Source organism: Mastomys coucha, unplaced genomic scaffold (genome assembly GCF_008632895.1).
Source record: "Mastomys coucha isolate ucsf_1 unplaced genomic scaffold, UCSF_Mcou_1 pScaffold22, whole genome shotgun sequence".
Lineage (NCBI taxonomy): Eukaryota > Metazoa > Chordata > Mammalia > Rodentia > Muridae > Mastomys > Mastomys coucha.
The window spans coordinates 244,006,613-244,021,477 of record NW_022196905.1 but is presented as its reverse complement, the minus strand read 5'-3'; the positions used below and the strand labels follow the sequence as shown (position 1 = coordinate 244,021,477).

Here is a 14,865-nt window from a genome sequence, read left to right as displayed (position 1 = left end):
GGTCAGAAAAAATGGTGGCCTTCCCCAAAGGAGGGCAGGCAGCCTGTTTATTGGATACAGAAGACACATTTACAGAGTACACGAAATAAATAACTACACATTCTCCATCCGTGGTCCATGGCATGAAGGCCTGGTGGACCAATCAAAGACCCGACACTAAACTCCCTCTGTCCTATCCTCACGACCAGACCTACTTTGGGCAAAAGAGAAAATAAACCCCCAGTGGTTCACATCCCCAGAGATTCCTGGGGAACTGGTTGGTGGGGGGCTCTGAGGCTGCAAGGCTTCTCTCCACAGCCTCCACAGGGGGAGGGGCGTGTGAAGAGAGCACATATAAGGCACAGTTGACTTGACACAGAGTGGTCTCTTTGGTTTGGTTTCCCAGTGGAGGTGGCATATGTAGAAAAGAGTGCTTCGCCCAAGGCTGCCTCCTGAGAGGAGCTGAGTGGAGCTAGACTCTTCCTGCTGACAGGCAGAATCTAGCCAAGGCCCAAGCTAGGCTCTGTCTGGCCCCTTCTTACCCACTGAAAGCAGCTACAGAGGGAGGGAGGTTGTATTCCAGCCTAATGTGGTAGTAGCAGGTGAAACCAAGACAGCTATAGGGACTGTTGTGGCTCAGTCCTCTGGGAAAGCAGCCCCTGCAACCCTACCCAACCTCCCAGAAGGGCTCCCTCCAGCCTGAGACTCAGTGGGGCCAGCCTGGAAAGTTAATGCTATGAAAAGAAATGGGCACAGGGCAGACAGGGCAAGGCCAGCCCTTACAGCAAAGTCAGCACCCAAGGCACCCAGGGTTCAGAGGCAGGTAACACAGTATGGCTAAGTTCCAGGGTGAGGTTGGAGAAACTGAGCAGAAGGGAACTTGAGCAGCCCAGGACTCTCCCCTACTCAGCAACTCCTTTCTTTCCTCTTCCATTTGGAGGGCTGTGGGTTTGCAAGGTTGTGCACCCGTCATCACCACCACCACCCCCCGGCCACCTATACCCAGACCAGACACTAGGTGGCGCAATGGAGCTACAAAGGAGGGCCTGGCAGCTCCAGAAGGAAGCAGCAAAGGGCAATACACCAAAGGACAGAACAAAGGTTGATGATGAAATGGAGGACTTCTTCAGGCACATCCATCCTCCAGGTAGCAGCAGTGGAGCTCCCTCTAACCCCTCACTGTTGGGAAGGAGGCAGCTGGGGAATGAAATGGCATCCAAGGAGGAGAGACAGGCAACAGTGGGCTCTGCAAAGGCACTGAGGGTGATAGACAGGATCCCTCTCAGAGAGAGGTTGGAGCCTGAGGTTAAGGTCCATGCCACAGTCTCTATAGCCAGAGGTCCTGGCAAGTCTGGGGACTAGAAGGGGTCCCCAATGGCACCATGAAGAAAGATAGATCTTGGCTGCTCAAAGTTGCTCAAAACTAACTGTAGCTAAAGGACTAATGAGGCAATTTAGCTATGGCACAAGCCAGACCTCCCACTGGAGTGTAATGTTGAGGGTTAGCGTGGCAGAGAATGTAGGAGCTACACCAATGCTTTGTGGAGGGTTGAAGGTTATAAAAGTAATGGATTGAGAGTCCTGAGCCACAGGACACTTTCTACCCAACACAGCAGCCTCCCTTGGTCCAAGAAAGTGGCAAAAATGAAGGAAATCAGTGGAGACTCAGTCCTGCACCCTTTTCCAACTCAAACAGAGCAGCTGCCTACCAGGCTCCCAGTTCACGTGGCCCTGGGCCATCATTCTACCATAACAGGCCCAGGCCCATGATAGGAGGTAGGGGCTACTAAATATCTACAGAGGAGCTGGGTCCAGACATGCTCTACATACTGCTGGGCATGAGGTTTAGCTATAGAGAAGGTATTAGGCCCAGATGACATGGCAGAAAGTGTCCAGATGAGACAATAGTATATCCATGTCATAGCTGGTGGCTCAGCCGTTATACTGCTGTTGATAGCGCAGGTTAAGCTCCCGCAGTTCACGCTCCCGAACACGGCGTGACTTGTTGGAACGTGTGGAGCGGCTGGAACGTGTGGACTGGGAAGATCTGGTGCTCTGGCAACGAGAGGAAGCACGCTTGAGGAGATTCTGGGAGATGGATCGGTGCAGATTCTTCATGGATGAAGAGGCTGCCATGCTTACTACCCATGGGTGTCTCAGGGCCTGCAGCGCAGTCATCCGGGCTCCAGGGTCCACGGTCAGCAGGCGGTCAATGAAGTCCTTGGCCAGATTAGATACACTAGGCCAGGGCTAGAAACCAAGGACAAGCATTAGTGTGAGAGGACCCAACACTGCCCTCCTATCTGGATGATGCTCACACCACAGAATTTGGATCTACCCAGCATCTGTACACTGTCTAGACAGGCAGCACCTTTCCTCTTGTACTCAAGCTCCCTTCCTTTCCCTTCAATGCTGACTCAGGTTACCAAGTAAGTGATGCTTGATGCTTGGTGAGGAGCCTGGCAGGAGGAAAAGGACCTGCCATCTATCTCAGGGAGGAAATTTAAGTGTTTCATACCCAAAGCCTGGCTAAAGATGTTTTGTGCCGGGCTGTGGTGGCGCACACCTTTAATCCCAGCACTTGAGAGGCAGAGGCAGGTGGATTTCTGAGTTTGAGGCCAGCCTGGTCTATAGAGTGAGTTCCAGAACAGCCAAGGCTACACAGAGAGGGGGAGTGTCTTGTTTTGAAAGATTTATTCATTATTATTATTGTAAATGAGTACACTGTAGCTGTCTTCAGACCACCAGAAGGTTGCTGGGATTTGAACTCATGACCTTCGGAAGAGCAGTCAGTGCTCTTACCCACTGAGCCATCTCACCAGCCCTGTTGTTTTGTTTTTTGAAACAGGGTCTCTTTGTATAGAGCCCTGCCTGGCCTAGAACTCAATAGATTTTTTTTTTTTTTTTAACATATGTGTGTGTACCTGAGTGCACGAGTATGTGCCATCCCATGGAGGACAGATGGAACTGGAGTTAGAGGCAGCTGTAAGCTCTTATATGAGTACTGGGAACTGAACTTAGGTACTCTGTAAGAACAGTTCTTAACTGCTCACCTAGATTTTTAGAGAATGATCCAAATTTTCTCACCATGTCTAAGTTCCAACAACCATCTGTCTGTACCAGGCCAAATAGAGGGGAACATTTTAGCCTTACTGAGAGGGTCTCACCTTCAAACTTCCAAGAAACTCCCTGCCTCAACCTGAGCCTCCTGGCCACCAAGAGAAAAATAACAATTAATGCATCTATATTTTTCAGTCTGGTAATAGGGTAATATAATAGCTACTCCTGGTTGTCAACTTGACTACATCTGGAATGAATTACAATCCAGAATTGGAGGGTTCACCTGTGATCCAGATCTTAAGGCTGGAAGACACACGTTTCTAACCTGGATCTTGGCATGGAGATCTTGAGGCATAGTGGCTTTGAAAAGCTTAGGCCCAGGCAAGGAAGTCCACGTCTTTAATCCCAGAAGACTAAAGCAAATAAATCTCTGAGTTCAAGGTCAGCCTGGGACAAAATAAGTCCAGATCCAGGCATGGTGGTACACACCTTTAATCTGAGCTATACCTTCTGCTGGAGACCTACATAAGGACATGGGAAGAAGGAAGATTCGCTCTTCTTCGCCTGCTTGCACTTACTTGCCAGCACATCTGTTGGAACCTACTTCTACAGAAGACCAGCTGAAACAACTAGCCTTGTGGGACTGAGCAACTACTAGATTCCTGGACTTCCCATTCACAGCTGCCCATTATTGGGGAGCTGGACTATAGACTGTGAGTCATCACAATAAATTCCCTCAATACAGAGAGGCATTCCATGAGTTCTGTGACTCTAGAGAATCCTGACTATGACAGGTAGGGACTTCTGGGGCCAGATAGAGATAACAACTCTTTTTAGAGGCTCTATCCAGTTTGTATGATCTCTTGAGCCAGAAAGCTCCTGTGATTAGCCAAGTGTCATGATACATGCCTTTAATCTCAGCATTCAGGGTCAGAGGTAGGTGTGAGTTCCAGGACAGACTGGTCTACAGAGCTAGTTCCAGGTCAGCTAGGGCTACACAGAGAAACCCTGTCTTTAAAAACCAAACCAAACAAACAATCCTGTAAGTGCCATGTCCAAGCCTCCTTCTAGTATGTTCTGTCCCTACAGAGCTCTCCTGAAAGCCTGTTCTGCTTCAGGTAAGCAACACTGCCTTGCCTTAGACACTCACCAAGTGGCTGTCAACCCCTGGTCTCAGCCTCCCTAGTTTGTCTTTACCTGGCTGAACTTAAATTCTTAGGATGAAGGCCATTTCCTTAGATGGTTTCCCAGCCCTCTAATGCTTACAATTCTTTCTGTCTATTACTGAGCCCAAGTGCTTGGTACAGCATATGTAGGAGGTACTCAATAGGTATACGTGAAGTGAGTTAAGTACGGGTGGATGCTGTCTAATGCAACTCAGCCTGGTGGGGCTAAGTGATGTGAATTTTTAAGATGGCTTACTGGAGGGCAAGCTCTGGGGCTCTGAATCTCCTAAGAGAACTTCAAGAAAGGGCTCTGATGATTAGAATAGGCAACTAGATAATTCCCTATTCTGCTACATAGGCCCTGCTATGTTGCCAGGGGCACCACTGCTTTCTTTACTGGTAGCTGAAGTCTGTCTGTCCTACTCCAAGGTACACTTTACCTTGGGGAGCCTCTAAAATGCTCTCCAGGGTGCTCAGGCACATGTTACAAGAGTCCACATTCCACGTACGGATGTGGCCATTTAACAAACGTACACACCTGCTGATTGCTAGGAGGGCTCCCTTGACCTCTTGCTAGACAACTGCTTGATAGAAGTGATGCAAAGAGAAGACTCATCTGGACTGCTGGGGAAGGGTGGGGAGCTTGTCTTGTAGTCACTGTCTTCTCCTGCCTTTTAGAAAGAAATTCTTACCTTTTTGGGGGGGGGGGTTGTTTGTTTGTTTTCTTTTTTTTCTTTTTTTCCGAGACAGGGTTTCTCTGTGTAGCCCTGGCTGTCCTGGAACTCACTCTGTAGACCAGGCTGGCCTTGAACTCAGAAATCCACCTGCCTCTGCCTCCCAAGTGCTGGGATTAAAGGCGTGCGTCACCACTGCCCAGCTGAAATTCTCACTTTTTACTGAGCTTAGCTAAAAGTATCAAGGATTGGGCATGTAACAGGGCCACAATTGCCATTAGGCCAGCACCTAGTGATTCTAGCACTCAGGAAGAAAAAAGTCAAGGCTGAGTACATGTAGCCATGGTGGTCTAGAGAAGCCTTGCTGCCCGCGAGCAGTGTGTTACTAAGAGTTGCCCTCCCATCAGACAAGCAGGTCCTGCAACCTGTAGGTGTGTGCAGCTCGGGTTCCAGTACTGAGACTGAGGAGGATGAGTGATAACTGCCTGAAAAGCTTTTGGTTCACCAAGAAGAGTCGATGCAGGGCTGGAGGAATAGCTCAGAAGTTAAGAGGACTAGCTACTCTTCAGAGGACCTGGGTTTGATGCCTAGCACTCACATGGCAGCTCACAATTGTCTGTAACTCAAGTTCCAGGGGGTCTCACACCTTTTTCTGGCTTCCGTGGGCATGCGCATGCTTCACTGACATAGGCAAGAAACACACCCATTTACATAGAAAAAAAAGTTTTTTTTAAAAAGAAAGCCCCATGGATTTCTTCTGCTGCTGCCACCTGAGCACAAACCTCTGCTTCTCACTTACAAGATGGAAGCAGCAGGCCTATCAGAGCATCTGATAAACATGGCAAGCCCAGCGCTGAACAGACTGGATCAGAACACCTGTGTTGTGTACCCTGCTGGGCTTCAATGGTAACTAAGAAACATACTGCTGTCCAGCCAGGCTTCTTGGAAGAACAGCTCCAAGGCAGGCCAGGGGACTCCAAACACCAGCTGCACGATTCTGACTCTGTCCCTTATTTGATTCTGGACAGAGGAACAAGTTCTAAGTCAGGCATTTGATACACACATTAGATCCCAGCGCTTCAGCTGAGTGTGGTATTACATACCTTCAATTACAGCATCAGGAGGCAGAGGCAAGTGAATCTCTGCGTTTGAGGTCAGCTTGCTCTACAGAGGAGCTTCAGGATAGCTAGGACTATACAGAGAAACCTTGTCTTGAAAAATTAACAACAACAATAATAATGATAACAAAAGATTACAATACTTGGTAGGTGGAGGCAGGAGGATCAAGAGTTCAAAGCCACCCAGTATTTCATAGACAATTTGAAGCCAGTTTAGGCCTCCTGAGACTCTAGCTCAAATATCTTCCTCCAAGTACAAGAGAAGCAGTTTCTCTGCAGAAGATGACAGAGTGGTAAAGCTGGATTCACAAGCTAGAAGCCTGAACACGGATGAACTGGGGGCTTCCTGACTTCAGGTCCTCACTCAGTTAAGCCACGGACTCCTGCAGCTTAGAACCTGTCTCATACAGTCTTAGGCAGGCCTCTCACCAGACCTCTCAGTGAGAGTATACATCTACATCCCCAGAGCAGTAGAGGCGAGCGCCAAGCACAGACCCCTGCTGCTTGTCAGGCAGTCAGCCTGTTAGTGCTAAACCAAGCCAGATTGATCCACCCTTCCTTCTCCCTCAGACTCGCGCCTTATCAATTACCGTGTGCGTGCTACTGTGTACAGAATGCCAATGAACTCACTTGTCTGAGGGCTAGCACAGCTCTCTGGAGGCCCCAGCACTCCCCAGCTTTGAAGAGCTGGTAGTGCTTCCCAAGCCACTGTGACTTAAGCATAGTGTTAGGAAAAACTGCAGTTGGAAGTCAAGCAAGTTGAACACAGGGAGGCAGCTCTCATCCAGCTTACAGTGAGGCAGGGGCTTTGGCTGACCTGCACCTGAGCAGCCTCTCACATCTTCCACAGTCCCACATATGGCCTCAGTGGGAAAGTGCTCAGTACCTGCAGCCCATCCCTGTTTCTCTGGAGGCTAAGTATGTCTGCCAGGCTATGACTGACTGTTCAGGAGGTATTTTGGATTTGAGAAAAATAAAAATGATTTGACAGTCATGTGCTTCAGTTTCCAAAGTTTAAACTGCTTTTTCTGGCTGAAGAACATAACTCTGACTTTAGTATATGTCATTGGGATCAGTCAGGGACATTTGTGGGCCTCGGGTGGCTGACAGATAGGACAGGTCCCAAGTAGCAGCTGGCTAGTCTCCCAGAGGTTTCTACCTGCATCTGGACTGAAACGCAGGTTAGGGTGAGGGGTGGCAGGAAATGTTAAGAGGTCACTTAGACCTGCAGACATTTAGATTATATATGCTGCTAATCCATACTCTGTGAACCTCTGGATATTTGCGTGGGTGGAGCTGGGCCCTCGATGAGGCTAAGGGAGGAAGGGAATCACCTTCATTCTGAGTCTGACCATCATCAAGCTGGCTGCCTTTGTCCATAGTACACAGGCCTCAGAGACCTTGTTTTCTGGCAGAGAGGACAACTGCAAGGAGTGGGGAGGGACCCCTCCCTAGCCAATTGCTCCTCTTTATCCCCTACTTTCCTCCAGAGCCAATGTCATTCCTCTGTGGGCTCCAACTATTGTTTGAGGGAGAGGCACCAATATAAAAAGGCATTCTGTTCCAGATCGGAGGATTTGTCTCCCTTTTCTCTGTCCCTTCTACTTGAGTGGGAGAAGATGGCAAGAACAGTTCCAAACTAGTCTCCCTTTGAGCCTGAAAGTCCCGAAAGGGGCCGAGGAGTGAGGCACAGGGGTAAGGAAGCGGTGTCCTGGCAGCAGGCTGACCACTCTCAAGTAAGACTAAGAGAATAAATGACCCAAGTCTCTTCTAGAGGACACTGGGGTAACAGATTAAAGTATCAGGCTATAAGCCAGGTGACCAAATCCACTTCTGTGTATAACTTAAGAGAACTCACAGCTTCCTCACTTTCAACATGGAGAGACTAAACACATCATAATTCTAAGACTCTCGTAATTTTGAGAGTTTTGGATTTTAAGAACATGCTTCCCATCTTTTTTAACTTCTTGACTAGATGCAAGGCATGGAGCATAGAACGGCATATTCTAGCTGACCTGACCCCTAAGGTTCCTTCCACAGCCCATGACTTTGTGTTAAGAAGGTAGTTCCTCTATAGAGCAGCCAGGGGGAGGAAGGAACAAACCTGGGCTTGCTACCATGACTCAGTTCTTCCTTTAGCTTTGTCTCAAGATGTATTTTTATATTTTCAGACCCAGTATTCCCACCCTCAAAGGCCTCCTTTCTGTACTTACGTGGGCCCGAATGAAAGCAGTAGAAAAGGGCACAGAAGAAATTCTGGGAAATAGAGCTTTGGTTCACTTAGGAGAGCAAAACTCTCATTGTAACAGTAAGGACAACACACTTCGAAGCTACCCCAAGGTTATGATTTAAAAAAAAATAGCAAAATATAGCAACTGGACACTGGTGGGCACCTCCGATCCCTCCCACACTGAGACTTCTGAGTGACTAGAGAAGGACTGAGGAACACAGAAGAGGATCTGAAAGGACAGTCTGAAGACAGAAAGAAGAGAGGGAACAGATGATCTTAAGGAGTTGTTTGTTGAGACAAGGTCTCTTAAGGCTAGTCTCAGCTTTGTGAGTGTTGGGATTCTTTCTTTCTTTCTCTCTTTCTTTCTTTTTAGTATAGAATAGAGTTTACTTAGGGCATGGGGAGGGAAGTTAAGAAGGTGGCAGAGGCAGAGAAAGGCAGAGAGAAGGAGAGAGTGGAGAAGTAGGGGATGGCCATGACCACATGGAGAGAGGGAGGAAGGGAATAGGGAGAGAGGGGGAACAAAGGGGCAAGGTGCAAAGCGAGTGTTGGGATTCTAAGAGTGGACCATCATGCCCCAATGGTCTTTGCTTTTGTTTTGAGACATGGCTCTTTATGTGTTTCCCAGGTCCATCTCAAACCTCCTAGGCTTAAGTGACCCCACCACTTGACCATCTTCAGCCGGATTTAGCAGAAAGTAGAGCTTCAAGCTTTTTAGGCAAGTGGTATATCTCCAGTCCTGAAGTCTGCATTTGATCTTAGTCCAGCGATTCTTAACCTGTGGGTCGCAACCCTTCTGGGTAGGAGGTGAGGGTGAGGGATGTCACATATCAGATATCCTGAATATCAGACATTTACACTGTGATTTATAACAGTAGTGAAATTACAGTTACAATGTAGCAACAAAATAATTTTACGGTTGGAGGTCACCACAATATAAGGAACTGTACTAAAGGGTCACAGCATTAGGAATCAACACTGAAGCTGGGTGGTGGTGGTAGTGCACACTGGGAGGCAAAGGTAGGTGGATTTCTGAGTGAGTTCCAGGACAGCCAGGGCTACCTAGAGAAACCCTATCTCAAAAAAAATAAATAAATAAAAATAAAAATAAAAGAATCAGCAGGGCAGTGGTGGCGCACGCCTTTAATCCTAGCACTTGGGAGGCAGAGGCAGGTGGATTTCTGAGTTCGAGGCCAGCCTAGTCTACAGAGTGAGTTCCAGGATGGCCAGGGCTATACAGAGAAACCCTGTCTCAAAAAAACAAAACAAAACAAAACAAAAAAAGAATCAGCACTGAGGGGCTGGAGAGATGGCTCAGAGGTTAAGAGCACTGACTGCTCTTGCAAAAGTCCTGAGTTCAATTCCCAGCAACCACATGGTGGCTCACAACCATCTGTAATTGGATCTAATGCCCTCTTCTGGTGTGTCTGAAGACACTGACAGTAAACTCATATATACATAAAATAAATAAATAAATCTTAAAAAAGAAAAAGAAGAATCAGCACTGAGAACCACTGTTTTGGCTAAAGATCAAGAAACAATTGGAATTTTAAAAAAGATAGATCTCAGCTACCCAGATGACTGGCCCCAGGACTTTGGATTAGCCTGGCATCATAAAGACCAATGTCTCAAATTTTATTTCTAAAACCTAAATTTAATTAAATAGGGGTAAAGGGGTAAGCATGTTGCTTAGTGATACAGTTCTTGCTTATCACTGTACAAGGCCCAGAATTCGATTCTGAGCATCAAAATAGAGAGGGCAAAAAAGGGGGGAAGGGAGAGTGAGGGAAGGAGAGAATGACTCATGACAATAAAACACAATCTTGTGCCCGCACATATTCCTTCTAAGAGTTCATGAAGTGAAGGGAGACAGGAAAGAAGATAGAGACAGAACAGGGTATAAACTAAATGCCCAGGAGGATAGCAACCTATGCCAGTTGACCAAGCACTGCGTATTTTAACAATGTCTTGGAGCAGTCCCAGATGGTTCTGGATCCAGATGAATGCTATAAAATTATCTCTTTTACATCCAGTCAAGGATTCTGCCAAAGCCAAGCAATATTCAGAACCTGAGCTAGCTTTCTTTCCCTTATTTCTTTAAACAAACAACCTCTTCCCATCTAAGAAAAACTTTTAGATGTATCCTACATTGGCTTCAAACTCACCTTGAACTCCTGATCCTCCTGCTTCCACCTCTCAAGGTCTACACAATTCCTGATGTATGCAGTGCTAAAGATCAAACCCAGGGCCTTGGGTATACTAGGGAAGCACTCTACCAACTAAGATACAACTAAGATTCCCAGTCCCCCATTTTAACTTTGAAGTGGTATGGAGGCTCAGTGGCTATTCGTAGATGTGGTCTCTGTCTTCAGAGGTCAATGTCCCTAGAGCCCTAAGCATAGCAGTCTTTAGTTAGGGCCAGTACTTAGTCAACACTGAATAGCATGGTAAGCTAATAAATGACATTAACTCAGCTTTCTGCTCAAGTGAGGTGGACCTTATTGGACCAGAATCCCATCTAGTGCACCATGCATGTACTGGGACACCGAGGAAACAAGGCATTCCAGGCAGATAGAAAAATGGCCCTGTGAGATGGAGAAACTGGGTGGGGAAGGAGAGTATGCAGAGGTATGGTTAGTAGGGGACAGGGGACCAGGTAGGTCACCAAACCATCCATTCAATAGAGAATTGGCATCTATTTTAGTTGAGGCAGAGGGAAGGTTTGAGACCACGCGTGACCTCAAGAAGTCAGAATGTAGGAGAGATGACAGCCTGGCAGCTCCCATAACTAGGGATCCTGGAAGCAAGTGAGCCTTTGTCGAGAAGGAACTATCCAGGTGACATCAGAGTGGAAGGAGGAGAGGGAGGGGACCACTTGTGCACAGGGAATGACTCCGAGCATAACCACACTGTTCCCTTTTGTTGGAGGGCCTCTACGGCCTGAAAGTAGAAAATGGCAGAGATGGCCAAGGTGACAGGCTGCTGCAAGTGTCTGGAGCAATGTCTTTCCATAGGAAGGGCTAAATGCAGCAGTGTTAGGAACGGCAGCTGCTTCGAGCACCACAGGGAAGACACTGCTCCCTGGGGAGTGTGTAACCAGGGCAGCAACAACAGAAAAATGCCTAAAGGACTAGAGTCTGGGAGCCTGCAGTCCATGAGATAGCAAGGATGGGGCTCTGCTCTTCTTCCTTTGGAGCCGGACTCCTGTCCCATCCCAGAAAGAACAGCCCCTATCTCCCCTAAAAGACGACTCCAACCAAGGACAGGCCTACAGCCACTGAGAAGCCACTGTTCATCAGACACACATTGCTAAGTGTTAAGGAAGGCCTGACTGAAGGTGACATTCTGGTTCATTTATGTCTAGTACATCATGGTACCCAAAACTGAGGTACAGACCAATGTAGTCCAGATCACTTAGAAGATTGAGTCACATTCATCTCTTCATTCATTCTGCCATCCCAAGCTCTCCAAGTCCTGATGTAACTGATTTGTATCTGCTTGTAAAGGCAGCTAGAGATTTGGGGAAACTATCATATAACCCTGAGTGCAAGAGCTATGAGAAAAAGAAGCAAAGAAGAAAGAGTGAGGTGAGAGGTGTCCAGCCAAGTCTGACTTTGGGAACTCATCTTCCTATAAGGTGATCAGAGCTTCTAGTCCAACTCACTGGTCCTCAATAACTCTTGGCCCCAGGGGGATAGCTGGGAGGCCTGCAGCCCAGAGGTCCATCCTGGAAGGCCACCTCCCACCATCCCATAGATCCCAGGCAGAAGCAAGGTAATTTCTTCTCCCACCAGCTCTGTCACCTGCTCAGAGGCATTTATGAATAAGGCTTTATGAGTGAGCCTCTGCCCCAGGCTCAGCCTTGGCTCAGAATGCCCAAGTGGAGGAAGATGGCAAGTGAGTCTTCCAAATTCAAAAGACAGCAGAGCCACAATGGCACCATCACTCTGTCATCAATCCAAGAGGCTTTCATACACACTGCCTCTAGGAATAGAACCTTTGACAAAAGCAATGACATCAGGCCACAATTGTCACATTTCTTGTCAAGTGAAACACCCAACAGTACTTCAGCATGAACCTACGGATGGATGACTCACATCCTGTATTCACTCCTTCAAAAACAGCTCCTCTAGCCTCTTAAGGTCTCCTATAACAGGAAGTTCACTTCTGGAAGTAGCTCCATGTCTCATCTTCTCCCACCCTCATACAAGCACCCTCATACAAGCCTTCCGTGCCCCTCAGTAACATGTTCCCCCATCACTTCCAAACTGCCTTCTACTCCAGCACCTCTAAACAGACTAAATTTCAGGTTTCTCTTTGCAATATTATCTCCCCCTGCATTTCCTCTTCTTCCAATGTCCTGTATTAGTTCTGTGTGAAGAGCAGATTTGCTCTTGGCATCCCATGAAATCTTCTGTCTGTGTCTGCAGGCAACTCTGATCTTAGTCTCCTAAGCACACAACCACTAAGCCCTCTGCTTCACCCTGCCTGGAAGCAGTTGCATGTGGGCCCTTTCCCAGGGCATCACCAGTGACCACTCATGCTTGCCATAGGAGAAACCAGAGGAACGTTCCTTCTAGTCATCACATATTCCAGTTCAACCCAGCAAATATTAAGATAGGTTAAGACAGGACTATAGGAAGTTTATGGGTAGATGCACACACAGTGTCCTCTAGGATCTTATAGATCAGCAAGGAAATGTGTGTCCACACACAATATTACAAGGAAGCACTGAAACACATTAGCAACACGCTGAAGCATATGTTGGAAGAGCAGACTATAATCCCTGAAGCCAATCTTAGTTCTGCTGTCCTTGAGCTGTGAAACCATTGGCAAGCTACTGAACCACACTAGTCTCATTTTCCCCATGTATAAAATGATGGAGACTGGAGACGCTAGATGTAGCACACCCAATTCAATACCTTGTATCTGGCAAGCTCTATACAGTGGCAGTGGTCAACATTATTTCTAATTAAATCAACCTTTGAATTAGACCTTTCACAGCCGATAAATTTCTAAAGTCAACACCAAGAATAAGTGGAACAGTTTGAGCAAAACCTTACTATGCTGAGTGTCTGTAGCAAACAAACATCTGGCACCTAGTACATACAAGTGGGGTGCAGCCTGAGCTTGGACTCTGGACTCAAGAATCAAAGGTCAGAACTGTGGAACACTACTACCACAGGGGCCAATCAGGTATGTGAGGGCAGACGCTTTCATACTCTGTGGGTCACAGAGGATGGTCCAGAAGCCTCTCTAGATCCGCCCTCAAAGTCAATGCTCCTCCTGCACCACTTTCCTAACCATGTGGTACCAGTGCCTAGAATCAACCCATGACCTGTCTCAAACAAGCTCAAGAGCCACGCTAGCTCTTTTAACAACACCCAATTAATTAGCCATCTCCTATAACACTTTCTGCTGCATTTGTCCTATCTGGAAGCTGGGGATCTCCTTAGTAGCACAATGTTCCCCAAAACAAGCTCTTAGCCTTTCACTTCTGCTCCATTCTCTCAAATAATGTTCTATTTACCCTGGAGTGCAGTCAGTTGGGTTCCCTTTTCTGAGTCTACTTCCTGCAGGAGCCTTCTGCTCAGGAGACTGTATGGAAAAATCCTGCAAGGAACAAGAGTACCAAACAGGGCCTGGTATTCAGGAAACTGGTACAGACTTTCATGTCTCACATTTTTCCCAGATATGCTTATGGGTCAGCAGTGACCAGTGGGATAAAAAAAATAACTGGTAGGCTGACAGAACTCTGAATTTGAGGCCAGCCTGGTCTACAGAATGGGTTCCAGGACAGGACAGCCAGGGCTACACGGGTGGGGGTGGGGAGTGGGGTAGATTACAGGCCTCCAGGACAGAGAACAAAATCTAGTAAGGAAGCTACTTCCCCCAAGGGCAACACCCAGACAAACCATTTTTAAGTGACTTATTATTGTCATAAAAGTACCTTTAAAAGTACAGCCTAAGGGGAGCTGGAGAGATGGCTCAGTGGTTAAGAGCACTGGCTATTCTTCCAGAGGACCAGAATTTAATTCCCAGCACCTGCATGCAGAGAAATATGACCAGGTTCTGCCAGGGATTTACTCTGAACTGGGAACTGATGCATTCCAACTAGAGGTTAGTGGAGGCAAAGACTGGGTAATGCCCAGCTCCTACGCTTACACTGAGGGCCCAGACTATGGTCCATGACTCCAGCAGAGCAGAGCACAGAATCTCTGGCTCTATCTAGTCTTTGATTCCAGTAGAAGCAGGAGCCTGAGCCCATTCCCTATTCCACTCATTTGTCATTCTCCCCATGCTCAGATATCAACAACCAGTTAAGCAAGACTGCAAGCTCCAATTAGATAAAGTGCTTGATCAACAATTGCCAGAGTCAGAAATTCTTGGGTATACTTATAGATTTTTCAAGTCTTTCCACTTGGGAAACAGATACTCTCTCTACCACCCTCCTCTAGTTGAGCTCCATACTGCTCTGTCATCTGGAGGGATCCTCAACAGCTTGGCACTATACAAAGCTCAGAATTTAAAGAGACTTTCAACTTTCAGACATTCATACTCTATTTAAAGTATCAGCTGCAGTTATACCCTAACAGTCCCTGAGCCTTCTCTTCACACCACAGAACTTTCTGAGTGCC

At 47.3% G+C, this 14,865-nt stretch overlaps 1 protein-coding gene across 1 annotated transcript in view; it reads right to left on the bottom strand.

The window, feature by feature from the left end:
• Nucleotide 1: 1 nt before the first annotated feature.
• Pskh1 (protein serine kinase H1) overlaps nt 2–14,865 on the bottom strand; it is a 28,456-nt gene continuing 13,592 nt past the window's right edge. Inside the window, exon 3 of the mRNA XM_031341250.1 lies at nt 2–2,229. Coding sequence (XP_031197110.1) covers nt 1,912–2,229 — 318 coding nt within the window. The 3' untranslated portion in view covers nt 2–1,911. The remainder of the gene's footprint in view (nt 2,230–14,865) is intronic.